We start from the raw sequence: 27,408 nt of genomic DNA on the forward strand, positions 1-27,408 counted from the left end.
GTCGTCATTCGGAAAATTCTTGAAAATACACGTCAATGTTAACTTTTCAATGTAAAAAAGCAACGCAGTAGGATGAAAGACAAATATTAGGAAACTGGAAAATATATTATAAAAACAAATATTAGGAAACTGGAAAATATATTATAAAAACAAATATTAGGAAACTGGAAAATATATTATAAAAAAACAAATATTACAATATAACCATTGATTTAAACTTTTAAAATATTCGTTTAAGCTATGAAATTGTCGTTTGAGTATTTTACAGTTATATATTTCTTAAATATAGTTATAGATATATATATATATTAAACTGCCTATGTTGTTGACTTGGTGCATGTATTGCGTTGTTTCGATTGGTATATTTGTTTTATGAAAGCATTTTCATATAATATGACCAAGTTGTCGGATCGGTCATATATTACATTTTTGGGGGAAAACTACAAATGTAGCTGTCTCTAATATAAAGTCCAAGTCGCTGGAAAATTTACATATTCATTTCGCATCCATATATTTCAATCATCAAAACATAACTGAATAACAACATGAAAAACAAATATAAAATACAAATTCAAAGACTGATTGACATGCGGAAAATGAACCAATCAAAATATCTTGTTATCAAATAATATAAATTCGCGTTTTGCCGAAAGCGGGGATTACGGTTTAAAACATGTTTTGTTTCTCAAGTTTGTCAAGAGTCGCTTTTCAGCAATTGTATCATTATGTGTCAAATTATCTTAATTCTATGTTGCGCAATGTTTGAACATAAAGACGGATATAAATCTTTAATAATTAATGTAAATTAAAGGATTATAGTTAAGCGTAAAATACATGTAACTTGTGAACAATTTAGATCGATAAGGAATCGAAATGATAAGACCAATCATAAAATATAAAAAGATATAAAATCAACAATAGTAACTTGTGAACGAACAATTTTCGGATCATACAATCATCATTACCAAGTGAAAGAATATGACGAAACATCATAGTATCACATTTTTCATATCATATATATACTATATATATAATGTCACAGATCCGATAAAATATCTGATATGAAAACTGTCTTGTAATTGTTTCAAAATGTTATACCCTTAATCTCAACCAATATATTCAATAACGTCAGTCATTCGTTCAAATCTGTTTTAGATGTCACACATTGATATACAAAGACAATACATCAACTCTTGTTTTGTTTCTTTTGACAGTGATTGTTTTATCAAATAAATTGGTAAACTTTTCATTTGTTTAAAGTGACAATGTATATTATATGAAAATTAAAAGTGATACTTAAGTTTTTTTTAAGAATATGCTAATAAAAAGTTTTATCAAATTACAGCACTACAAATATAGTTGTTTAGTACTTGCTAAAAGAAATCTTCATAAATAAATGACGTTTATTGTGGTTACAAAAATAACCCACATGCTCAGGTTGATACGTGTAGAAAGCACAAAAATTACACGACAATCTCATGGATGCTTCGATTCACTTTCACTCAACTTATCATCCTCTTATCTGTAAATATCATGTTTCTCGCAGGTTTAATAAACTAACTTATTCTATTAAAATGCTTCCTTTTGCAGATAGTCAAAATTTAGATACTTTTGAATATATTTGGTTATTCCTATTCTTCTTATATATCTTTTTTAAAACTACTTTAATTTCAGCAAGAGTGCCGTTCATGTTAAAGTCGTCAATCTCTGGTTTCCTATTTTTATGAATTTAAGCATGTATTTAACAATGTCCATGTTTTATCACTTAACAAAACATACGGCCCCTTTAATAGTCACGTAATATGAAACTGCATTTATTTAATTAAAAAAAAAAACAATACAAATCCTTGAATTTGGTACTTAATTGAAAACAAAAACAATCAAAAACAGCGGTGTCTGTAATTTCGAATTAGATAAATGAATGGTTTCTGAAATTTATTATTTATTTCTCAATAAAAAAAAAGTCTATTTTATCCTCAATCATATAACTATTGAAAACGCATATTGGATAATATTTCTCTAATATACATTATTTGAGGACAAACAGATAGACGAAAAAGAGGAAGCCAAAAGTGTATAATAATATTATAATTGTCTCAACTTGAAAAAATATTGTACTTAAGAAATATGATTATTTTTAGTTCGAAGGTATATTTTCACAATGACTTGATAAAAACAAAGAAAAACTTATTTTTGTATTAATCTAATTTGCATGTATTATCTTACAATGACAAAATGGTTGGATACATCAAAATGGCGGACTAGGTATTTTTGTTTTATTTATCTCCAATACTTAATATTTTTTTTTTATTTTCGATGTCATTAGTCTCAGAACTTATCTTTGATTGAACTTCTAATGTGTTGATTCAATACTTTATTCATTTATTTAAATCGATATTGCGTTTTCTTTCTTAACGAATAATATATACAATGCTTTTAATCTAGTAAAGTCAGACAGTTGTATAATCATAATTAATCCGTCACAAGAATGAATGAGTGTATATAATATATTTCTCTGATCAATTAGTTATATCTTTATTTATATCGAAATACACATCTGGAGCAGTACAATTGGTAGCACTTAAAATGTCATTAGAAAAGCGTATAAGTGGACAGAATTTATCACTTTCAGATATATTGATGTTGGTCTTTCCAATAACAATTCAAAATTTTCTGATTGGATTCCATTAATATATCCCCAAGAACTAGAAATTAAAGAACCAACAGACACGGCTTCCTCCGCCTCATTTTTAGACTCATACCTCGAATTTGACATACGCGGTCATCTCAGTACCAGCATCTATGACAAACGAGCCGATTTTAATTTTGAAATTATCAATTTCCGTCACCTTTGTAGCAATATTCCAACTTCAACTACATATGGGATACATTTTTCTCAACTTATTTGGTATTCAAGAGCTTGCAGCTGCTACTCAGACTTTGTAAAACGTCACCAGTGTCTGAGTAGAAAGTTGTTGAACCAGGGGTATGTCAAAGAACGTCGCGTCATTTTTCTAAAAAAAAGTTCATCGGAAGATACCAAGACCTTGTTGATAAAAGTTCCGTATAAACTTTACAAATAATTCACGATGGTCTTGAAGTATAGACTCTGGGTACTGACGTTGTTTATCATCTTAATAACGTGTTATAGTATTCTTTTATTTGTCTTTTAGAATATTTCTTTTACTGTTTATACTGTTTTTGGTGATATCCAATTGACGTGGCTCTGTACTTATACATCCCGTCATTGTGTTATTGTGCTATGGTAAATTTTTGTATTCTTGTCTTTCATTTTTGCTAATATGCATTTTTGTGTTTCTTTGTTACATATTTGTTTGATTTTTTAGTGATTAAGATTATAACTCAATTTTGACTGCTGTACCCTTATTTTTGACATTTTTACCTATTATGTCTGTTTGTTTTGTTCACAAATCGTTGTCAATATAATGGCATTTTATGCGACTGTCATACAGGTGAAAGTTTAAGCTAGCTATACAACCAGGTTTAATCCACCATTTTCTACACAAGAAAATTCCTGTACCATGTCAGGAATATGACAGTTGTTATCCATTCTTTTGATGTGTTTGAGCTTTTGATTTTGCCATTTGATTACGGACTTTCCGTTTTGAATTTTCCTCAGAGTTCGGTATTTTTGTTATTTTACTTTTCACATTTATTAAGTGTTATTCCACTTTTCAGATTACGTGTTATGATACATAGTAGTAATTGAATGTATTTTTTTTTATGATTAAGAGGAATAACAGAGAAACAAATTTATAAAAAAAACCTCCGTAACAATGCAAGCTGTGGGAATAACTTTTATCGTATACTTTGATAAAATTTTTGAGGTATGTAAGTAATGGTCCATTTGAACTTTTATCTCAGCTGTTACATCAACCTTAAGATGTCAAGGGAAGTAACTAAGGGGCCCCGCATTAATACCGTCTCATTTGTTACGGGAAAATGCACATGAGGGAAAACAATTTCCATTATAAATAATTATATAATCTATCTACATAATTATACATCTATCCAAATATATGTACATCACGCCATAAACAATCATTTGAACAAATTATTCATTTTATCTGTAGTCTTTTTTCATAAGGGCTATACCTGTATATAAAGCAGTTTGGATTTTAAAAATTGATTTATTTAAGGAATGAGAATAAGCAGAAATGTTACCAAGTCTATTAATGTGGATTTCATGCTTTGGACATCTACAAACTCAATTAGGTAAAATAAAGTATAAATCTACAATAATTTCAAATCAGCAAGTCAGTTTTAAAGATGAAATAAAGACACCAATTGACATGATCCAAACCTACTGCCTACTCTTTCAATAACAAAAAATCCAACATTATCAGAGAAAAATAAATCATTCATATGGTTTCTAAAGCTTCTGCTGCGGGCATACGTGTATGGTGAATGAGTGGTATCCAACGACCAACCGAATACACAGGAATATTTAAAATGTTTGAACGCAATTTCTTGCAGACAACCCTTACTTCTGGATTAAAATTCGTCAGATAGCTCAAGACTTAACATATGGAGAGACAAACACAATGACTGGTAATAATATAACAAACCAATATAATTCAATTGTAATATAACAAGAAATACAGTGGGAACCTCATTATATTCAGTAATAGTTAAAAGATCACTTGATGTATATAAAAGCAGTATGAATATGAAAGTAATAGAATTTATTTGATTGTTGGATGAGTATACATTATTGTATGATGTTTCCGATTTGGTTTAGATACTAGTACTCTAAAACAAAACAAAAATGCCTTCATTGATTATCTTCATATGAAAGCTTCCAGAATGTGCTGTTCTAAACAGGAAAAATTCAAAAGCATTTCGAACATTTATATTTCAAATATTAATTATATAACAATGTCCAGATGATTGTAACTTCTCCAATACGAGCATGTATAATGTATATCAGAGCCTGTTACCGTGATCACTAATACTTTGAATACCATTTTACTTATTTATCGTTTTTCATTTAAACTTGTATTGTAGGCGTAAATGTAAACATTTATATTTTACTTTACATTGAGTCTGAACAGATGCTGCTTTCAATTAATAATTTTAGTTACATTGAGACTGCTGGAAGAACCTGTTCAGTTTGGACAAATGTTGAGGCTTTCCTGTGTTGCTCAGAGTAAAACTGTTTATGATCTAAATGGTGTAACTTGGTATAAACAAAGTGAAAACGGCAGAATAATTTTGGTCAATAACAAACAATCATTCTTTAAGTCGAAATATAAAGATGTACATGGAGAGGAAGATTTTGAACGTGTTCTTAAAATATCAACAATTAACGCAAGTGATGTAAGCGCAAATTATTCTTGCGAGTTTGGACTACACGAAGCATGGATTAACCTATCTTTGAATACTATAGATATTGCATGTAAGTACAGTCAGGATTCTACTTTGTCAAAATCATCTCCTCATTACGACACCTATTTTTTAATCGTAAAAATAGAAGCCATTGTAGGGATGACACGCTGTCAATTCAGCTCTTGAAAACATATAAATGTATCCACATAGCTTTATAACGATCCTTGCAAGAGAGTTGTATTTAAAAAGACAAATGTATCCACTAGCTATTAAGCATCATTAAATGTACTTTTGGGCCTTTTGTCAACTTTAGATAATTTTCTGATCGGTTGTCAAGGGAAATTTTAGAATGTTAAAAAAATACTAAAAAATTAAATAAGTATTTCGTGGAAGGGCAGAATAACTATTTTCAGAGGTTGAAGACTTATTACCCGAGATACCACAGACAAAAATTGTTTTTCTTTAAGTCATGTATTCTAAAGATCCACTTGTAAAGTCTGGGGCCTGTTGTTCAACTTGTGATTTAACTAATCATATGGTTAAATTTAACGAGTCGTTAAAAGTTAATCGCATGATTAGTAAATACAACGATTAAATTGCGTTGTTCAACTTATTTTAATCATTGTATTAGTAAATCACTGATTAATTTTTGGGTAATAACCAAGTGTTTCCTACAATGCATTGTAAATCAAGGCCTATAACTTCCTTTTCTGCTTTAAATTATAACATTCTAAAGATTCGCCTTTGTTTTATAAATGACGAAATCATTGGGATTGAAAACTCCGTTGACGCGTAGGTGAAGAGTGCTTTCTTTCACGTCCGCATTTCATCAAGTAGGGCATGCCAAGTTAACATTTTAGATAAATATTAGAGATGGTGTAAATAAATTACAGAACTGTGATCGATTGTAGTTCATACGGCATAAGAAGATACAGTTTGACAATTTTAAATATTCAATTTTGTAAGTGTAATGGCATAATACATAGTCCGTCACAGTGTATAAATTTAGAGAAGCTTTTTAATGATTTTTTAAAACTAAAATAACGACTTGTTCGTGACATTTATTGACAATACCCTGTCAGAACAAATTTTATATTTTTTCCAAATAAAAACAATAATAAAGATCAAAGAAAGCAATCCGACAGTATCTTATATCTTGGGGACCCGTATTCACGTGGGATGGGGTGCATAATAGTAAATATAAAAACAAGAAGATGTAGTATGATTGCCAACGAGACAACTACCTGTCGGAGACCAAATAATGTAGAAGTTCAAAACTATAGGTCACCGTGCGGCCTTCAACAACGAGCAATATTCATATCGAAGAATAAGCTATAATAGGCTTAGAAATGACAAATCACTGTAAAATAATTCAAACAAGAAAACTAAAGGCCTTATATATGTAAAAAACAATGAACGTAAAACAATGATATATAGCAAGAAACGACAACCACTGAATTACAGGCACCTCACTTGGGACAGGCACATGCAAACAGATTGTATACCAAGTAGCAGATGTTTATTTGGTCCCTTTTTGTGGTTTCTTTTACAATTGGATGAGATTATGCTTCAACCGACCAACAATGATGGCTGCTTACTATGAATAAAATAACTATGGATTATGTTTATGTTTTTTTTTTTTTTTTTGGCAAAACGTGCATCTTCTTGTTGGAAGTACATTCTCTTAATTGCTCTCCGTTATAAATATGCTGTTCAACTTCCTGCGCGGTGATTATATGCATATTTAGGACCAGAACATGCTAGTATGTTATGAATATTAATCCTGCTTTGTACTAGACCGACTAGCTGAACCGGACTTTTAGCATGCTAATTCACAAGATAACAGTCCGCAGGAAGACATGTTACCCTCTTCAGACACATTAACCTCACTGCGAGCCGACTAGTCTTAATTTGCTCTTACGAAAACACGCACATAACCAATATCTCTCAATTGAAAAAAATAACAAAACCAAAAGTTCAGAAATAAAAAAAGAAAAACAATAAAGTATATCACAAGATTGACAGTAAAAGGATGCAGAATGGTGCTTGAAGAATTTAAGAAAAAAAAACGTACATAAACATGCAGAAATGGCTGATTATATTTATGTTTATTTAAATTAATAAAGTTTTAACCAGTAAAAAACCATAATAAAGAAGTGATTTAAAAGTTTTTTTAATTTTAAATCACACTGTCGGATAACGACGTCAAAGGAAATAACAAGAGTGAACACGCTGAAATGTGTAGCCTTCTTTACTGACCATTGATTTTATGTTGAAAGTCTTATAGCTAAAGGTTTAACTACAACTATCACATAAACTCAACATGTTTAAAGATCCATGACAATGAGATCAAGGTCACATAAATCTAGTCAGACAGACATGTACACCTTACAATTATTCCATACACCTACAGTTGACCTACATTTATCATGTGTATTGCTTATGGTAATTGAAAAACAGACCAAAACACAACTTAACATTGACCATTGAACCATGGAAATGAGTCCAAGGTCATATTATACCTGCCAGGCAGACATGTACACGTTACAATCATTCCTTACACCAAATATAGACCTACTGCTTATAGTAATTGAAAGACAGACGAAAACACAAAAATTTAACTTTGACCAATGCACCATGACAATGAGGTCAAGGTCAGATGAAACCCGCAAGACTGACATGCACCCCTAACAATCATTCCATACATCACATATAGTTGACCTACTAACATAAGGTATCTGCATACACGGTAACAAGGTATCAAGCAGACAGATCATCTACCTTTTGAAATATAAAGCTTTTCCGCCGCCGCAGCCGGATAGTATTCCCTATGTCTCGCATACTGTGACTTTTGTCGCAAGCGAGACAAAAAAAAATAACTTTTAATGTTGACTATTTATTTTTATTTCAACCTCAACTATGTTTATAACTCGCATAACCATAACAACGGTAGAATATAACATGTTGAAAGTTATATGGTTGATAGTGTATACTATAACAAGGATGCTCCATGCTCTTTATTTTTAATATTGATGCAAGTTATATTTTATCATTTCCTACTCGGACTAACCGGAGAAGCATAGTTCAGTGTTAAAAAATTCATACATATATTCTGTGATGATCTAAATTATTCGTAATATAGTAATACATGTAGACACCCTACCTCTCATCCAACGGGGGTATAAGACTTCTTTTGAAAAAGTCTGACACTCGGAAATGAGATTTTCCAAATTCTTAGTAACAGGTGCTTGTTTTTGTATATTGTGTCAGCTGAGAAAAAACAGGGGGGGGGGGGGGGGGGGGGGTGGTCCGGGGGTTGAAACCCTCTTTTTTGATAATCAATGCTTTTGAAAGGGGACATATGGTTTGAACAACCCTTTTATCCTGGGTGGGAACACACCCCCACCCCCTTAAAAATGGCTGGATCTGCCCCTGATTTGGATCCTCGTTAAACTCATAAATTTTACAAAATGGGAATAAATATATGATGTTTAAAAATTCCGTGTAAAGATATATATCGTAAGGTCCGAGCTATCTGTGGGACGAATTGATCCATTACAATTTACGAGCAATTAGGTCAAGGGCGCTACTGAATGTGCTAATATTTGAACTTCGAAAAACGGGAAAAATTAAAAGACTTGCTTTGGAAATCACTTATGGCCTGTACATTAATGCTATGGTAACATTTATTATTTATAAAAACTGGTTCCTCATAATTTGTTGAATGATTCCGCACAATAATGTGGCCCTTCTTTAGTATGTACTATCAACGTTAACACTGTCACTGAGCGGTAAAATACAATCAAAAACTGCCGAAATGTGCAATTTCTTTCTGTTATCAGACGACCATTGTATGTATCCGTCCGATCCTTCGCCCTATCTTGTAAAATCTCTTTCCAATTTATGTTTCAATTCAACTCCTAGCAAGTATATTGTGTTTCTTTCAAATCTTAAGCGCTTTCATAGCTGGTCATGGCTGGAGATAAATATCTCTTAAACTTCTCATTTTTCGAGCATAAACCAATTTCTGCATTGGTACAGCAGCCATGTTGGATGTTTTTATCATATGATTAAAATTTAATACACCTGCATGAGGTGGATTAAATTTAACGACAGTTTTAGCATTTTTAACACCGCGTTAAAATTAACGACAAGTTGAACAACACACTAGTCATATGATTATTTTTAATCGAATGATTAAGAAATTTTAACGACTCATTAGCACTAACGACAAGTTGAACAACAGACCCCTGTTGTCAAGTACTTTTAGTGAAATATTTGTTATTCAAATACACCTACTCTGTTATAATGACTCATTAGAAAGGTATTTCACATGACCCATATTACATTTTTTAGTACTGTGAATTTTAACATGTTTAATGTTATTTTGTCAACATGTAGCCTAAATATATAAAAAATAATAGAATTTGAATCGAGATTATGTATCAAATATGTTTGATTTATACGTTTTCAAGACAAAACAGTCAACTCAAACACGCCTGAACATAAAAAGGTGAACTCGAATTTTCTTTTTGATGAGCTAATTACCCAATTTCATTAGGCACCTACTTATAATATAACTTTAAAACCCATATAAACAAATGTAAACAATTCTTTAATAAAGAGTTCCATTTCGTTTGTTTATTTTCAACTGGATATCAGCCTGAGTACATATTTATCATAATAAAACCTAAAAACGAACATTGCTGATATTTTAAGCTCCAAACGTTAAACGCATATTTTTCCACGTTTGATTAACTGTCATTGCAAAAAATGTATACAATACAGATTGAAGGTAAAGTATACATACTTTCAAAAAGATGCAATAAAATGTAACTGAATATCCTTAATTTATCGTGTTTCCCCTTAAAAAAATATGTATTTCTGATAAGACCCCTTCCTTAAACTTTTAAATCTATCATTGTGCAGTAACCCAACTAACTTGGTGTAAATTAGATACACCCAATAGGACCAACACCAAAATGTCAAACAGCAATTACAAAATATTACACTGAATAGTGAAGAATGAGCAGCAAGAGCCCAAACAACGGTGGAAAGAGGGTTTCTCAAGTGTTCCCGAAAGGTAAACTGATTTTGTTAAGACATTATTTAAAACCAGGTTTAATCCACCATTTTCTATATAAGAAAATGCCTGTACCAAGTCAGGAATATGACAGTTGTTCACCATTCGTTTGATGTGTTTGAGCTTTTGATTTTGCCATTTGGTTAGGGACTTTCCTTTTTGAATTTTCCTCGGAGTTCAGTATTTTTGTGGTTTTATTTATACTATTAACGCTATTAAACAAATCAACCAAACAAATTACATTTAAATGCAACATTTCGGTACTGAAGTTTTACCTATCTATCTAACAATGATGCATGTGTATTTGATTGTAGATTATCCGACGGGAGATGATATCCATGTCACAACGTCATTTGATAATACGTACAGTTTCATCTACGTTAATGTTCTTATTCGGAAAGTATATCCAGTTATTCGAAGTTGTTGGCATGTTTTGAATGTAAATAAATTATATATTATCAAATAACAGTGAATACAGTCATAAAACAGCTTATTGGGTTAACATTACATAAAACAGGATTTTTTTTAATATTTATCAAGTAAACAATAAAAAAGTAAACAATAAAAAAGTAATCAATCAAAAACTGTCAAAATTATTGGTAGTACATGATTAAGATGGTAAAATGATAGATATTACAAATTTTCTCAATTTGTAAATTTGGAATATATCAACAGGAGCAAAAGTACCGATGCCATCGTATGACCTGCAGGAAATATGGTGGAGGTATTAACGGGTTAAGCGTCCCCTGCTAGTAAGCATGCCTCACCTTTTATGCAAATGCAACCAGGCCAATAGAGTCTTCAGCTGTCATTAGATTTAAACAACGCGCATCTATACATGTCACCAAGGTTTATATGGCAGAACGTAAATTGTACTAGAAAAACATTATTGATTCATCATATTTAAGTTTGAACATACTTTGTACCTTTGAATAATATAATTCACAATTTTTTGTTTCAGGCTCGTAATTATTCATTAGAAGAATCGTTAAAAATATCTGAGAAAGGAATATTTTTTGGCGTTGAATTTGACCGAAAAATTCCTTTGCACGGGCCGGGGAAAGAGTATGTGGTAGCAATAATATGTTCAATAGGAAATCACAACGTAAAAATCTTTCAAAAGTCACACAGCATCGAGTCATGTAAGTTCATTCATATCCTTAATATTTCAGTATTTGCGGATTAATTGATTTGCATTATTTAAGTTTTGACAAGAACTTTCTGTTTTTTGAATTTTTCTCTTTTATTTATGGGCTATTTCATACTGCTCATTTTTATAAAATGTACGAGAAAAATTAGAAGAGCACATTTTATGATGACTATTGTGTTTAAATAGTGAACAATAATATTGTAATCCAATTGAGAATAATCGGTTTATGAGAACTAGTACATGACAGGTCTTGCTGTTCACAAGTAAAAATATTACATTGATTGATTGTTGGTTGCTTTACGCTGCATTAGCACAACAAGGCTATATCGCGGCGATAAAAAAAATATTACAATAACACAATGAAAAACAACAATCGGTTTATGAGAGAAAATGGACATGTGTGTATTTTTACTGAAAATTAGGCAATTAGTTTTCAAAGTTAAACAAAATGGCAGTTCTCAAATAAATTAATCAGTTTTCATTCAAAGGCTGTTCACATTCATGTCTACACGTTTAATGCGACTGAATACTTTTTTGTCAATTTATTAATAGAAATGAAATGTGTATACTTTTTAATTTGAAGTACCCAAAAGGACACAAATTATTCTTTATACATTTTATATCGATCAATTTGTTTATGATTTTATGTTAAAAATTAATATCTTTAAAACATTTTTTAGATGTTTTAGAACATTAAGAAATGTATCACTACTGTAATTAATAGTTTGTACACGTCCCAATCAAATACAAAAAATATGGTGACAGTAAATTAATTCCCATCTGATCTTTAATGTTGCCTTATCTCTGGTAGGATGCTAACATTTATACAATGACTAATGAACATTCTTAAGAAATTGAAGTAAATCAACAAAAATGTTGATTGATTGTTGCTTAAGCCAATAAGCAAATATGTAATGCATTTTCAGTTCAAGAGCACCTCAAAAGTTTGGTATGTTCTAAAATTGTCTATGATAAAGAACCGAAAATTCCTACAGCCAATTGTTATAGAGCAATTGTCGACCGGGTGAAAGGGTGTGTTAGCATGAAAGCATAAACCATACCAATGAGATATTAAATAGCTTCGTAGCAGAAACTAAAATCACAAAAACTACCGAATTTCAAGGAAAATCAAAACGGAAAGTTGCTAATCAAATGGCAAAATCAAAAGCTCAAACACATCAAACGATTGGATAACAACTGTCATATTCCTGACTTAGTACAGACATTTTCTTATGTAGAAAATGGTGGATAAAACCTGGTTTTATAGCTAGCTAAACCTCTCACTTGTATGACAGTCGCATAAAATTCCATTATATTGACAACGATGTGAAAATGTCAAAAGTTGGGTACAGCAGTCAACATAGTGTTATAATCTTAATCACTATAAAAACAAACAAATATGTAACAAAGAAACACAAAAATGCATATAGACAAAGCACATTAGCAAAAATGAAAGACAAGAATACAAAAATTTAAATTAAAGTAAATTTGTGTAAGGCTGTATATAAGAGACCAGGTTGTTCATATTTCTCAATCTACCCTTTCGATAAAAAAAATATATGAAACTATAAAACAGTGTTATCATGTGACCAACTTCTTTAAAGAATAACAAATGAATAAACATCACGTTACATTAAGTCAATAATATTTATCATGCCGTTTGCACATACTATTTTCGTGGAGATTATTTGGCCCCGACACTCAGTCAGGGTCTATTGACTTTGAAAATGTTGCTTACCTCATAAGTATAGGTTTGTGATTAGGAACAGGTTAAGTGTAACCACTAGTGGTAGATCAATGGTCTATTGGTTTTTGGTATGTATTAGCTTTTGCAAGCCTCTTTTCCATGGAGAATGTATGGCCCAATCATTGCATCATGGTTTATAGATTTTGAATGTTTTGCATAGTTTACATGTTTTAATATTGCCATTTGAATTTAATATTTACATTTTACTATCAAAATTACAAAAAGGCGAGATATATCTCATGTCGACAGTTTATTATAGTGTAAAGATTCATTGAGAAATATATTACAACATGCGACGATGCAGGATGTGCAATGCTTCTTTAATATTAGAAGTTGACTTTGGAAGAATTGAATCATAGCTCTTACTTGAACTCATCATTATGTGTTGATGACAAGAAAAAGATTCAAATATAAAGCTCAGAAGTGTCTTTAATGGCATTGAGATTGAGATCAATGACGTACCAGCAATTGCTTAAATGTTGGCTATCAACCGACAGAACATTATCAATATATATCAACGTGAAATTAACGAACTTTCATATAGATGTAAACATGTAACGTAAAAATTACTCAAATGTTACTGTTACCATAAAAAAATTAGTTGACCGATACGATGCCCTGTGTCTCAACTGAAAACTGCATATAAAATATCAATTGAAATAGTTCATATAATAAAGAATTTCAAAACACAGGTCAACACCTCTCATGGTGTAAATCATTCCAGATGTTTACGTATTTCTATCTTTATAAGTTGGCCTCTGGAAATTTGCTTTACAAAACATACTATGTTAGTAGGGTGGATCATTTAGTATGGTGACACTTTACACATTCATTTGATATTGCGCATTACTGAATGTTCTTCATTATCTTTTATAGGCAAAGATATCGATGAAGGGATAGATGCACTTTTCGATACTGGATTTATACTTGGGATATTGAGTGGAATAGCACCGTGTGTATTTTTCGTAATGCTAGGGTTGTACATTAAAAAGAAATGTAGTAAGAATAAGTATAAAGTTTGTAAACAGCCAAATGAAGTAAATGAAGACACATACGAAACTACAGATCTATGATGAAAATAAATACTATATTTTACGTTTATAAATTAATTAGTTCACATTTATAGATTAAATCGAATTCGACAGAGGTTTCATACCTGGACCAACCTTTCATGACAGAGCACCAGAGGAGTGTCCGAATTTTGGTTGATTTCGTGTGCTCAGTCATTAGAAGTGTATGTACACATGTAGTGTTTGCAGACTAATTTGTATATAAAAAAGGCCCGATGAGTACATTTCTGTTAAAAGTTGAAATATATTTTTTTGCCAATGATGTTTTAGAGACATCAATCAGCATGCATAATTGCCTCGGGTCTTGCCAACTGATAAAAAAAGACACTAGTATCGATGTAATATATACGAACATAAGTATTGTTATAGTTAAAATTTTATTATCATTGAATTCGGTTGAAAGACGGTAATCGTAGTCAATAAAAATTACAAACTCTCGTCGTTCTTACATGTTTTCCTCGATCTTTAAATTAGCCATGGTTGCATGATTATCTAACTGCATTGAAGACCTATTGGTGTCCTCTAGATCTTTGGTCGGGCTGTTGTCTCTTCGACACATTCCTCGTTTCTATGCTCTATTCTATTCATCTCAATAAAATCGGCCAATCATGAATCAAGTACAAACCAACAAAAGCATTGCAAAAACATGAGCACGACAAAAAGATCAACACCAGTCGATAAAACACGACATCAAAAACAAAACTGGAAGTGATCCCCGGTGTTAGAGAAGGCTAAGCGGGTCCTGGTCCACATGTGACATATTTAAAATTGTTTTCCTCTAAATGAATGGAAAACGTAGACTCTTACATTCTCAGTACCACACTTATTCAAATAAAGACAACAGTAGTATACCGGTGTTCAAAAGTCACAAATCGATTTAGAGAAAAAAAATATGGGTTACAAACTAAAACCGAGGGAAACACATCAACCACAAGAGGAAAACAAAGGAACAACAGGACCGCTGAAGTGCAACCAAAACAAACGCCAACATACATAGAAACGAACTTTTTGATAACAACTGCCATATTCCTGACTTGGCAGGGCCATAACTAGACATTGGAAACAGTCGAGACAGGGGTTTAGGGGTCGCAAACTGAGGCCCTCAGGTTAATAGGGGGTCTAGGGGGGCGAAGCCTCCCGGCAGAAAATTGTAATATTAGGGTCCGAAATAAAATTTGTTACATCCGTTTTTATTTCATATTTACCGTATGAAGAACTGTATTAGGCTATCAGAGCCGGCTGACAGATACTTGCCTCGAATTTTGTACCATCAAACATGTATCCATTTACAGTAGGATACATGTTTGATAATAGAAAAAACGGGACAAGTGTGTGTGGGCAACGCTTCATTAAAAATAACACACATTTTAATGACACTTTGATAAAGCCAAAAGGGTGGAACCTATAGTCATGATAGTCACTGTATGTGAATGCTAGTTCGACCTTTCTTGTGCCACTAAGATCACATCGTTTTGAGAACAGCTTTTTCATTCACTTGCCCGATATCGTCCGTACGATGGACATGAAGCATGGCTTAACCACATAATCTGTCCTCGGTCATTGTTGACCTTCACCATGTCTTATAACGTCGAAGGACAGATAAAGATATCTCATATGAGCAAGAACCGACCAGCAATGTAAATAGTAGCTTCTCCTGGTAAACCAAAACTTCTGACGGTCGAACTTGTTCAAGAGACTTTATCGCTGGAAATAGATAATTGCAGAACGAAATGCCGGTTTACTGGCGATTGTAATCAGACAGAGAGTTCAATCCCTAAAGTAGTTGAAATAAAAGTACAGAAGCTGCACGTCAACGTTAATTACTATTCGAAAATGCAAGGATGTTTTCTACCCCTAGCCCCTGTATGCCTAGCTTTCTCCATTTTCCTTTTTTTTTCTTATTATTATTTTTTTTTTGCCAGAAAATTAGACTGCCTCATTGGTAGTTACGGCCCTGCTTGGTACAGAACATTTTAAGAAAAAATGGTGGGTTGAACCTGGTTTTATGGCTAGCCAAACCTCCCGCCTTAAATGACAATGTTAATAAATATCGCTAAATTGACAACACTACCTGACAAAAATACAGCACAAACGCACATCACAGAGAAACGCACAAACAAATAATATAATAGTCGACATAACATGCAAATCGCAGAACAACAACGAACATCTTCCATAAACGACAGACACCAAAAACAGTGACGCACTTACTTACGTTACGAAACTGCAATCTCGAACTTTATACAATTATTTTCAGAAACCAGAATAACAATTTTCATGACAATGATGGTATTGAAAGGCAATTTTATAATTATTTGGACTACAAACGATAAGACATAACACATGATCAAACCGAAACCATAACAGAAACATCAAAAATAAATACATGAATGTTGGATGTACAAAATACCGAGACACGTCGTATAGCAATCCAAATTCACACTCGGTATAACAGTCATATTTGGGAATAGGTCACGTTCGGTACTTAGCAGACAGACGACATAGATGTTATACCACAATCTAAGACGTGGTAAAAATGTCATTAGTTAGTTTAGACACAGACACATCGTATAGATCAACCAATTCGTGATGGTGTCCATAAATTTTACGTAGTGTCATTTCTAATCTTTCTTCCTCATAACTCTGTTGGAGCAGATTCTGCGTAAGGAGCACACTCCTGTCTATGAAGTCAGTATAGTGTGAACATGCACGAGCATAACGTATCAACTGAGATATGTAAACACCATACGACGGACCAGATGGTATGTTACTGCTGAGAAATGAGAAATTGATAATTGGGAAGTTGAAATCATCCCGTTTGTAATAGATTTTAGTGTGAAGTCGTCCATCTGTGTCAATATTGAGGAAAAGATCAAGGTATGAAGCAGTCCTTCTTGTATCAGTAGTATCCATAATTTCAGGTTTACTGGGATATATAAGATGCAAGTACTGACTGAAATAGGTTATTCAGTGATAGGACATCATCAATACATGTATATCTGAAAGTAAAATTAAAGAATTTTGCAAGGTGCTTTTTTTTTTGTCTTTTAGAAGGTTTTGAATGAATTCTTATTCAAGCCACATATTTACAAAACTAGAAATAATGAATTTCAAAGTTCTTTTCTTTTTTTATCGAAAGCATATTTATTGGTGAATTGCTATTCCGTCATTAATATGTATTAAACAAATACGAACGAGTCATCTACTGTTAAACCCCCAAAGGGTGACAGGGAATAAGAAAATCCTTTTTTTTTTCCGACAGGACGCAAAACCCTTGCCAAAGGTCTTGCATTTTAGAATGGTGACGTAAGATTCCATGCTTCATGTAGAAAATACCACGTTCACTGCACGCTAAAAAAAGTGCTACAACTCCATGATAGGTAAATATATGGCTTGTTGCAAGGCTAAATTTATGTCCCTATCTAATTTACTCTCATTTGCCAGTGGCATTCCAAATAACTTTCCGGTCCTCTTTCCCAGTCGACCCCAACACAGGATCTATACTTAATTAATTCTCCAAATAACAAACAAATAAGAAATTATGTGATAAAAATTATGTTCATGGGTATGGACAAGCACATGTCTATGTGATGGGATTAACTAGCCGTTAATCTTCTAACTTTAATCTCAATCAATGAAGATTCCTCTTGTCTTTTTTATGGTTTTATGTTTATTAATAAAAAAAACGTATGTGAAATTTAAGAAGAAACACAAAAAAAAAAGATTATCAATGAACAATCAAGAATAACAATCAATATATTCATGTTTAACGATTTTAACAAAGGCATTCATATAATGAAACACAACTCAATTCGTATGTAAGATCGTTGAGTATTGTCTTCATAATACAACATTAATTTTACTTTTAAATGTTTGTATACAATATCTAGTATGTATTTCTATCCAGGTATACACCCTGTTGGTTCTACATCGATACTGATAAGTTGGCAATGTCGTTGTAATGCTTTTATTATGCTGGGTGTAACGTCTTTACCTCAAATTCGTTGGAAGCAATATGTTGATCTTTTGTCTTGGGAAAAATGGTGTTTATTCGTTTTTATGATTGAATTAGTTTTAGGTAAGGAAGACCGGTACTGTGCAAATTTTTCTTTTTTTCTTTTTTTGAAATATTTGTCATGAACTGATAAGACAAGCCTTTTCAACATGATTAGTAGGAGGGTTCATTGTTCATGTTGAAGAAGAGGCAAAAGACATCAAAGAGACTATTAAAACCTGTAAGTCTAAATAAACTGATAACAGGACCCCGGTTGTTCATCTCTTGGTTGAATTTTAACCAAGGGTTAAATATCACAATCCTTGGTTACAATTTAAACCTAGGTTATTTTCTGTTGTTCATCCTGTGGTTAAATTTAATCTTTTGTTAAATCCTTGGTTAAATTATTCAGATTTAACCCTGCATTGGACCTAGGTTAAAAATTTAACCATGAATAATTTTATCTAAAAGTACGATTTCATGTTTATAACTTGACCGAAATGGTCAACAAAAGTTTGATACAACATATTTTCCGTTTTCTTCGACCATAAGTATTCAAAAACTTATTGTTACGTTTTACCGCCACCCCCCCCCCCCCCCTTTTTGCATCGAGGTTTCCGTTCATACAGTGTCTACATAACACACATTTTCATATCAACATTTTTTTTACCCTGTCATCTTCTTTGTAAAAGAGAGGCAAAGGATACCAAAGGGACATTCAAACTACGAAGTCGAAAATTAACGGTTAATGCTATGACTAAGAAAGAAAAAGACAAACAGACAAACAAAAATACACAAAACACAAAACTAGAGACTGAGCAACAGGCACCCCATATAAAACTGGGGGTGATGGCAGGTGCTCGGGAAGGGTAAGCAGATCAATACACAAACTGATATAGCAAAATAAAACATCTTTTAGTAAGACATTTAATGTATTTTTTCTATAATGAAAAACAATTCAACGAGTATAACGCTTCTGTTCCAAAAAAGGTGCTTTCTGTCGTCCGTGTTGTTGTTGTACTATTTCATGATTTTAGACGCTGAAAATCGTATTGTTTATTTAATTTTTATATTTATTGACCAAACAGTTTTTTCTGGGACAGAAGAAAAGCATTAAGAATTTTGTTGTTGTTGTTGATAAAAATGAACATTCACTGAAAATTTAACCATGGGTAACGTAAGCAAGGGTTAAAAAGAATTTGAACAACAGAATTTTACCCTAGGTTACGTAACCCCCAATAAAAAAAAATTAACCCTGGGTTATATTTAACTGAGAAATGAACAACTGGATCCAGTATGTTAAACAATTCAATACAATGACAAACAACAATCTACAAACACTACATAGAAAACAAACGCCTGAGCAATTCATACAAAACAACAAAAGTGCGGGTAATATCAGTAAGCAAATCCCAAAACATTTCGTAAATGACTATTCTAGACTAGAAGCATGCTATCAAACATCATCGTTTGTTATCGTAACTTTTTTTTTCCATGATACCAATTGAAAGGATCACTCATTCGAGAGAAAATGACGAAAAGACAATACATATAAAAAGAAGATGTGGTATGATTACCAATTAGACGGTTCACAAAACACTACATAAAACCCAAAGACGAGCAACATGGACTCTACAAAAAAAAATGAGAATGATACATGACTTTTCGAGGGTGAACAAATCTTCATATCTCCCTAAGCCAAGGGAAATAAATGTTTTATTCCACTGCCTATACTTTTTATAACTTCATGAATAGAAAATATTAATTTCTATACAATTTTTTTACTCCCGCTTTTTAAAACTAAACACGACATAAACATTGATTAGCCATATCAATCAAAAGTTAATCATTTTATCAATGACAAGTTGAAGTTTTTCTCTAATTTGTTACACATCAGAAATAGTTTTGAACCCAAAAATAACATCGCTATCTGATAAAAAGTTCAAAACATTATGTACATTAATCGCGCGTAACGTCGCACGAGGTTGTCCCATCATTTAAGATGGGAGTACGATACTCAGAGGGGAATATGGTCTTGTTCAATGCCACATGGGTTCTACTTTCTCCAATCAAATGTTAATTTCGCTATCAATATTTACATACAGTGGAATAATATATAGTAAAATCCGTTGTGTCATTAATTGTAATTACAATTTTTAGTTTTTTGTGATGAGTCTTATTAAGTGATGTTACAATCGAAGAAAGAAGGCGGGGTTGAGGTATAATTATTTCGTTTTATTATCCCAGGGCACTTATATATTATACTATGCGATATAGGTTCTGCTTATTGTGAAAGTTGTATGTCCAGCAGTAATTGTACACATCAATTATATTTTTAATCTTACATTATTGACAACCATACTACATCTTTATACTCAAAATTATCCGCCCAAGACAGTATGATTTTACGTATATGTGACTGCCTAGACGCAGACCAGCTAAACCGATGTGCTGACCAAAATCGTTAGGGACTAACAAATCAAACAAATGCAATACTGTTTGTTTAGTATTTATTCGTTGCACATCTATGTGGTGAAAAGCTACAAGAAATAAAAGCAATCAATATAACAACAGCTAATGTAACATTTCAGACAAATCAGTAAAAATAGTATCAAACAATAGAAAATAACACGTACCTCTAATGGACACATCTAATTCAAAATAAGAATTCAGTACATAAAATTGAAAAATCCAAAGTATCTAATTATTCGCTAAAAAGTAATTTATCTATTATCAAGTTTACCTACAGTGACGTGTCTGACCATATTCCAACTAATACCATGTTATCGATTCACACTTGTCTACAGTGATTCAAATTCACGTGCGATTATCAAAAATTGTTTGCATCGTCAAAAAAAAATATAAAAACAATTGTATTCTATCAAAGTTAATATGTTTACACTATGCATGTATAAAAAAGGTAAGTATAAGTGACTTACATCGTGGCATCAGAAGAATTGTTCGAGAGAAATGTAACGTGACTTGACGGAAGTTTATGAAAATTATAATACAAAAAGCAAAGTCCAGTATCTTTCCGGAAAACAAAATGAATGTGAAACATGAGACATGACACTCCTAGCCTGATATTATTTATATCACATTATATTGACGAAGTCATAAAATGATCTATTCCTTTAATCTGACATAAAACGAGTGTTAATAAATTATATTGTCCATTGAAACTACAAATTATTAGTTTGGTAGAAGCTCTATCAACTCGTTCAAAGGTCTTGTGAATATTTTCTTGTCTTTTCCTAAGCGAACATCCACCTTGCGCACACGATTGTCATCGTTTGTGTGTGTTTTAATAATGATTCCTACTGGCCAGTCATTTCTGTGTAGTGAATTATCGCACATGAGACCAACGTCAACTTGTATGTTTTTTCGGTCATGTTTCCATTTGTGACGAGATTGTAAGTATGGTAGAAATTCAGATTTCCAACGGTACCAGAACTGATTTGCGATATGCTGAATATCTTTCCACTGGTTCTTGGAGAGGTCCTTGGAACTGAAGTCTTCCAGATGAAAGGATCGGACGATGTGATCAGTTTTCATGGTGAGTATTGTTGCAGGTGTCAACGGAAATGGAACTTCCGGATCATAAGATATAGGCAAAAGAGGTCGAGCATTGATGATGGAAGAAACTTCTGCAAAGAATGTAGCGAGCATATCATGGGTCAATTGTTTGACATTAAGTAGGATAGCGTCAATTATCCGTCTAGCAACACCTATCATCCGTTCCATGATTCCTTTGATGTGGGAGGAATGGGGAGGGTTAAAAATCCAATTTATTCCTTTTTCAGTCAAGTACTTTTTGATTGGTCGATCCTCAACACTTATAACGTTAATGTTCAAGTCCTTGACAGATCCTATGATTTTGGTACCACAGTCCGAACGTATAATCTTAACTTCGCCTCTGATTGCACAAAACCGTCTTAGTGCGTTAATAAAACATGATGACGTCATCTCTTCCAGGATTTCGATATGAACAGCTCGCACAACAAGACATGTTAACAAGAGAGCCCACCTTTTAGAGTTAGCTTGTCCTTTTCGAGTACGGCGTGTAGAAATTATCCACAGGCCAAATACATCGATACCAATGTATGTAAATGGAGGAGCCGGATCAAGTCTATAGAAGGGCAGCAGATCTACCATTCTTTGAAATTCCTGTTTCCCACGGAAGTGACGACATTGAACACATTTGAAGATATAGGATGTTACAGTACGTTTCCCTCCAAACAATCAGAAATCTGCCTTTCGAATCGCATTTTCGGTAAATTGTCGTCCTTGGTGGAAGATTTGTTCGTGAAAGTGTCTAACTAGTTATACGGCAATGTGATGTTTTGGAATGATGATAGGATTAGCTTCAGAAGTTGAAAGATTCGCATTCCTTAATCTCCCTCCAACACATAAAAATCCAAATTCATCTTGGTAAGGTGAGAGATTCAAGATTTTACTGTTCTTAGAGATCGGTTCTTCAGTTGATAAAGCTGACATTTCATCAGGAAAGAACTCCTTCTGAACGGCTTGAAGAATGAAATGTTGACTCTCCTCACGAGTAACTTGTCTACTATTCTTGTCAGGACCGAAACAGATAGTTCTTATCATAGTTGTCAACTTGGCCATGTTGAGAAATGTTCGAATCTATGACTTCCGAAAGGAACATCCTTGCCAACAGTTGTTTTCAAAGTTCGAACTTCACAGTCTTCATCCGGTGTAACAAGTGGAAATGATGACGGAACCTCATCGATGTGATCAATACATGAAGCATTTTGGGGCATTCAAACAAAGACTATTTGGAAGATCTACGGAAGAGACAGAATTGCGAGTAGCATCGTCAGCTGCATTTTGATAAGATGGCACATATTTAAAAATCTTAAAAATCTTAAAATGTCCTGTACCAAGTCAGGAAAATGGCCATTGTTATATTATAGTTCGTTTCTGTGTGTGTTATATTTTAATATTGTGTTTCTGTTGTGTCGTATTTCTCCTCTTATATTTGATGTGTTTCCCTCAGTTTTAGTTTGTAACCCAGATTTGTTTTTTTCTCAATCGATTTATGAATTTCGAACAGCGGTATACTACTGTTGCCTTTATTTACATATTTCCATTGTGTCGGAGATGTGGATTTTCTAATACGGTCTACACGGTTTCTAACATACACAAATAATCGATTGGTTTCATTGTAGATATATTTCAACGTTACCTTACTGTCTGTAAAGAATGTAACGTTTTTAAAGTCCGTGTCGAGTTCTTTTTGAACTGTTTCAAAGATTTCTACACCAAGAACATGAAGAACGGTAGCACACAATTCGAGCCGCGGAATTGTATGTCAATATTTAGGGGCTACTTTAGCTTTTCCTAAAATGAATCGCATTTCCTGTTGACCCCCATTGTCAATCGAACGCACATAAGCCACTGCTGAAACAGCTTTTTCCGAGGCATCAGAAAACAGTAGTAAAAAATCTCGATGATGAATATTAGAGAGGTCTCCTCCATAAGTACGTGGAATTTGAACATTTTCTAACAGTTTCAATGAGTCTTTCCAAGTTTCAAACTTTCCACAAAATTCATCTGGTAATGGTTGATCCCAATCCAACTGTGCGGTCATCGCTCCACGCAAAAGATGTTTACCAGTCAATGTCACTGGGGCGGCAAACCCGAGAGGTTCGTAAAGTCCATTGCTGATCGATAATACGCCTCTCCTTGTATATGGCTTCTCGTCCTGTGTTAAACGGTAAGTAAATGCATCGTCACGGAGATACCAACAGACACCAAGACGCCTCTGAAGAGGAAGGTCATCATCTTGATCAAAGTCAAGTTTCTTTAAGTCCTTTGCAAAGTCGTCCTTCTCTAATGCCAACAAAATTTTACTTGAATAAGAGCAAATTTTGTGAAACCGTAAATTTCCTTCTTCGAGTAGAGCTGACTGAGCTCTTTTGAGCAAACTAACCGCTTCTTCGCTCGTACTATGTGAGGACAGTGCGTCATCAACGTAGAAGTTACGATAAATGTATTCCTTGACATCCATACCTGACGTTTCACCAGCAATATCGGCAGTTTTCTGTAAACCACAGGTAGCCACAGCAGGACTGGGGCTGTTGCCAACACATTTGTTGCAAGTCAGCTATCACAGCAATTTTCTCCCATCTGAATCTCATGAACACTCTTAGCAAATTGTTGGTCAGATTCAGACCAGTCATCAAAACATCATTAAGGGACCGTCCTTGAAACTTAGCTGATGAGTCGAATACGATTCGTATACGATCCTTTTTATGTGGATGGTACGTAGATCCCAAATAAAGGTAGGTACCAGCTTTCACTATTCCGTTTAAGTTCTGGAGCACGTTCTGCATGTCCGTTTTCAAAAAGAGCTGTCATGAAATCAAAAACGTGCAGTCTCTTAACGAGATCCTTCCGAAGAGATGCGTCGAAGCTCTTGGCCCTATTGATAGCCTGAGTGCGGTTGTTGGATAAATGTTTACGGTTATGTTTGAAGGGAAGAGGTACGGTGCTACTCAATTATGATTGTTGTTGTCTCTTTTCATTTCAGTGTCCATCAATTCTAAAAAGCGTTGATCTTCTACGGACAAACTTGGTTTGTCGTCATCTTTCGTTGTCTTAAACAGGTGTTTGTCTGATTCACAATCAGAAAAATAAAATTTACTACTACAAGGTTCTACAACTGCAGATTTTCCATTAAAATGAATGTAATTTTTCAAAACGTTTGCATCTTTGAGAATATGAGCACCATCCAAGCACGATTCACCGACAATAATCCATCCTAATTTTAGTCTCTGGGCCTATGGCTGATACGGCTTGCCAATCTTCTGATCCAATACCTGGTGTACTTGCATCAAATCTCTACCAATAAGAAGTAAGATTTTCGCCTCAGCATCCAGAGGAGGTATGAATTGAGTAATGGATTCCAGGTGTTGATTATTTCGATTATTTCTATTATTAGGAATATATTTTTCTAATGATTTTTTTAGTAAATCTAACTTATCGGTGTCCAATTGTCCAGAAGAAACCTTAACACAGTGTTCGTCTATCTTACTTGAAACACCTTGTAAAGTTTTGATGTGTTTATCCATGTGTGAAACAACTCAACTCCTTTGTCCGTCATCGAGTGTTTTCTCTGTTTTGAATCATCAACAGTTCCTGCCGAATCCATGCTGATTAATGGATCTTTTCACTGTGACTGCCTAGACGCAGCCAAGCTAAACCGATGTGCTTGCCAAAATCGTTAGGGACTAACAAATCAAACAAATGCAATACTGTGTGTTTAGTATTTATTCGTTGCACATCTACAATGTATGTGGTGAAAAGCTACAAAAAATAAAAGCAATCAATATGACAACAGCTAATGTAACATTTCAGACAAATCAATAAAAAATAGTATCAAATAATAGAAAATAACATGTACATCTAATGGACACATCTAATTCATAATAAGAATTCAGTACACAAAATTGATAAATCCAAAGTATCTAATTATTCGCTAAAAAGCAATTTATCTATTATCAAGTTTACCTACAGCGACGTTTCTGACCATATTCCAACTTAAAAAGATATAAGAAGATGTGGTATGAGTGCCAATGAGACAACTCTCCATCCAAGTCAAAATTTATAAAAGTAAACCATTATAGGTCAAAGTACGGTCTTCAACACGGAGCCTTGGCTAACATCGAACAACAAGCTATAAAGGGCCCCAAAAATTACTAGTGTAAAACTATTCAAACGGGAAAACCAACGGTCTAATCTATATAAAAAACGAGAATCGAGAAAAACTTATGAACCACATCAACAAACGACAACTACTGAACATCAGATTCCTGACTTAGGACAGGTGCAAACAATTGAAGCGGGTTTAAACGTTTTAATAAAAACATTTTATCGATTCACACTTGTCTACAGTGACTAAAATTCACATGCAGTTATCAAAAATTGTTTGCATCGTCAAAAACTTATAAAAACAATTGTATTCCATCAAAGTTAATATGTTTACGCTATGCATGTATAAAAAAGGTAAGTATAAGTGACTTACATCGTGGCATCAGAAGGATTGTCCAAGAGAAATATATCGTGACATGAAAATTGTAATACAAAAAAACAAGTCCGATATCTTTCCGGAAAACTAAATGAATGTGAAACATGAGACATGACAGTATATAAAAAAAAGAAGATGTGGTATGATTGCCAATGAGACAATTCTCCACAAGGGACCAAATGACACAGAAATTAACAACCATAGGTCACCGTACGGCCTTCAACAATGAGCAAACCAATACCGCATAGTCAGCTATAAAAGGCCCCCTAATGACAACTGTAAACCAGTTGGAACAAAAAACTAACGGACTGATTTATGTACAACATAAAAAACGATAAACAAATATGTAACATAACAGCAAACACTGAATTACAGGCTCCTGAATTGGGACAAGCACATATAATGTGGCTGGGTTAAACTTGTAAGCGGGCGCCCAACCATCCCCCTTGCCCAGGAGAGTGGTGTAACAGTACAACATAAGATCAAACTATAAAAATCAGTTTTAAAAGGCTTAAATCATCAGATGGATACGAATAGAAATACATCTTACAAAAACACAAAGTGGACGTGGAAGGGTACTTGTACATCCCAACAACAAAAAGCCACTAAGTAAGGCTACTTTTTTTCGCTAATGTTTGCCAAAAACATTTTGCCAATTTTAAAAAATAGCGATACATGTATCTAAATTCAAGAATTTATATTTTATTTTTGTCAATTTCCTAGCACCATACCATACGGACAACACGTTGCGTATGTGACAAACGCAAAATGTTTAGACGTCACTAATAACATGTCGGGCAATCAAGGAAATCAGACATTTTAATTTAAGAGACGAATGTTTGTCTATTCGTTATTGTTTTGAATTTGATCTTCCTTCTTATGCTTTTGACATTCACATTTCCTCTCTTCCAAACAAAAGTGTATATATTATCTTGATCATAAGAGATCAGGAAATACATGTTGGT

At 33.2% G+C, this 27,408-nt stretch overlaps 1 protein-coding gene across 1 annotated transcript; it reads left to right on the forward strand.

The window, feature by feature from the left end:
- The first annotated feature begins 2,229 nt into the window (after positions 1 to 2,229).
- Positions 2,230 to 14,830, forward strand: LOC127711635 (uncharacterized). The gene is made up of 6 exons (XM_052217742.1): positions 2,230 to 2,265; positions 4,161 to 4,236; positions 5,102 to 5,419; positions 10,747 to 10,871; positions 11,394 to 11,574; positions 14,206 to 14,830. The coding sequence occupies exons 2-6, from the start codon at positions 4,179 to 4,181 to the stop codon at positions 14,400 to 14,402; spliced, it is 879 nt and encodes a 292-aa protein (XP_052073702.1). The 5' UTR covers positions 2,230 to 2,265; positions 4,161 to 4,178; the 3' UTR covers positions 14,403 to 14,830.
- The last annotated feature ends 12,578 nt before the right edge of the window (positions 14,831 to 27,408 follow it).

Source organism: Mytilus californianus, unplaced genomic scaffold, assembly GCF_021869535.1.
Source record: "Mytilus californianus isolate M0D057914Y unplaced genomic scaffold, xbMytCali1.0.p SCAF_8, whole genome shotgun sequence".
In the NCBI taxonomy this organism is placed as follows: Eukaryota; Metazoa; Mollusca; class Bivalvia; order Mytilida; family Mytilidae; genus Mytilus; species Mytilus californianus.

What these genes read in the sequence shown, in the direction of transcription:
- LOC127711635 (XM_052217742.1), top strand. Translation starts at nt 4,179, where the DNA reads ATGTTACCAAGTCTATTAATGTGGATTTCATGCTTTGGACATCTACAA. An exon ending in ACATCTACAAACTCAATTAG is followed by an intron (nt 4,237 to 5,101) that starts GTAAAATAAAGT and finishes TAATAATTTTAG; the next exon opens with TTACATTGAGACTGCTGGAA. An exon ending in GAATACTATAGATATTGCAT is followed by an intron (nt 5,420 to 10,746) that starts GTAAGTACAGTC and finishes ATTTGATTGTAG; the next exon opens with ATTATCCGACGGGAGATGAT.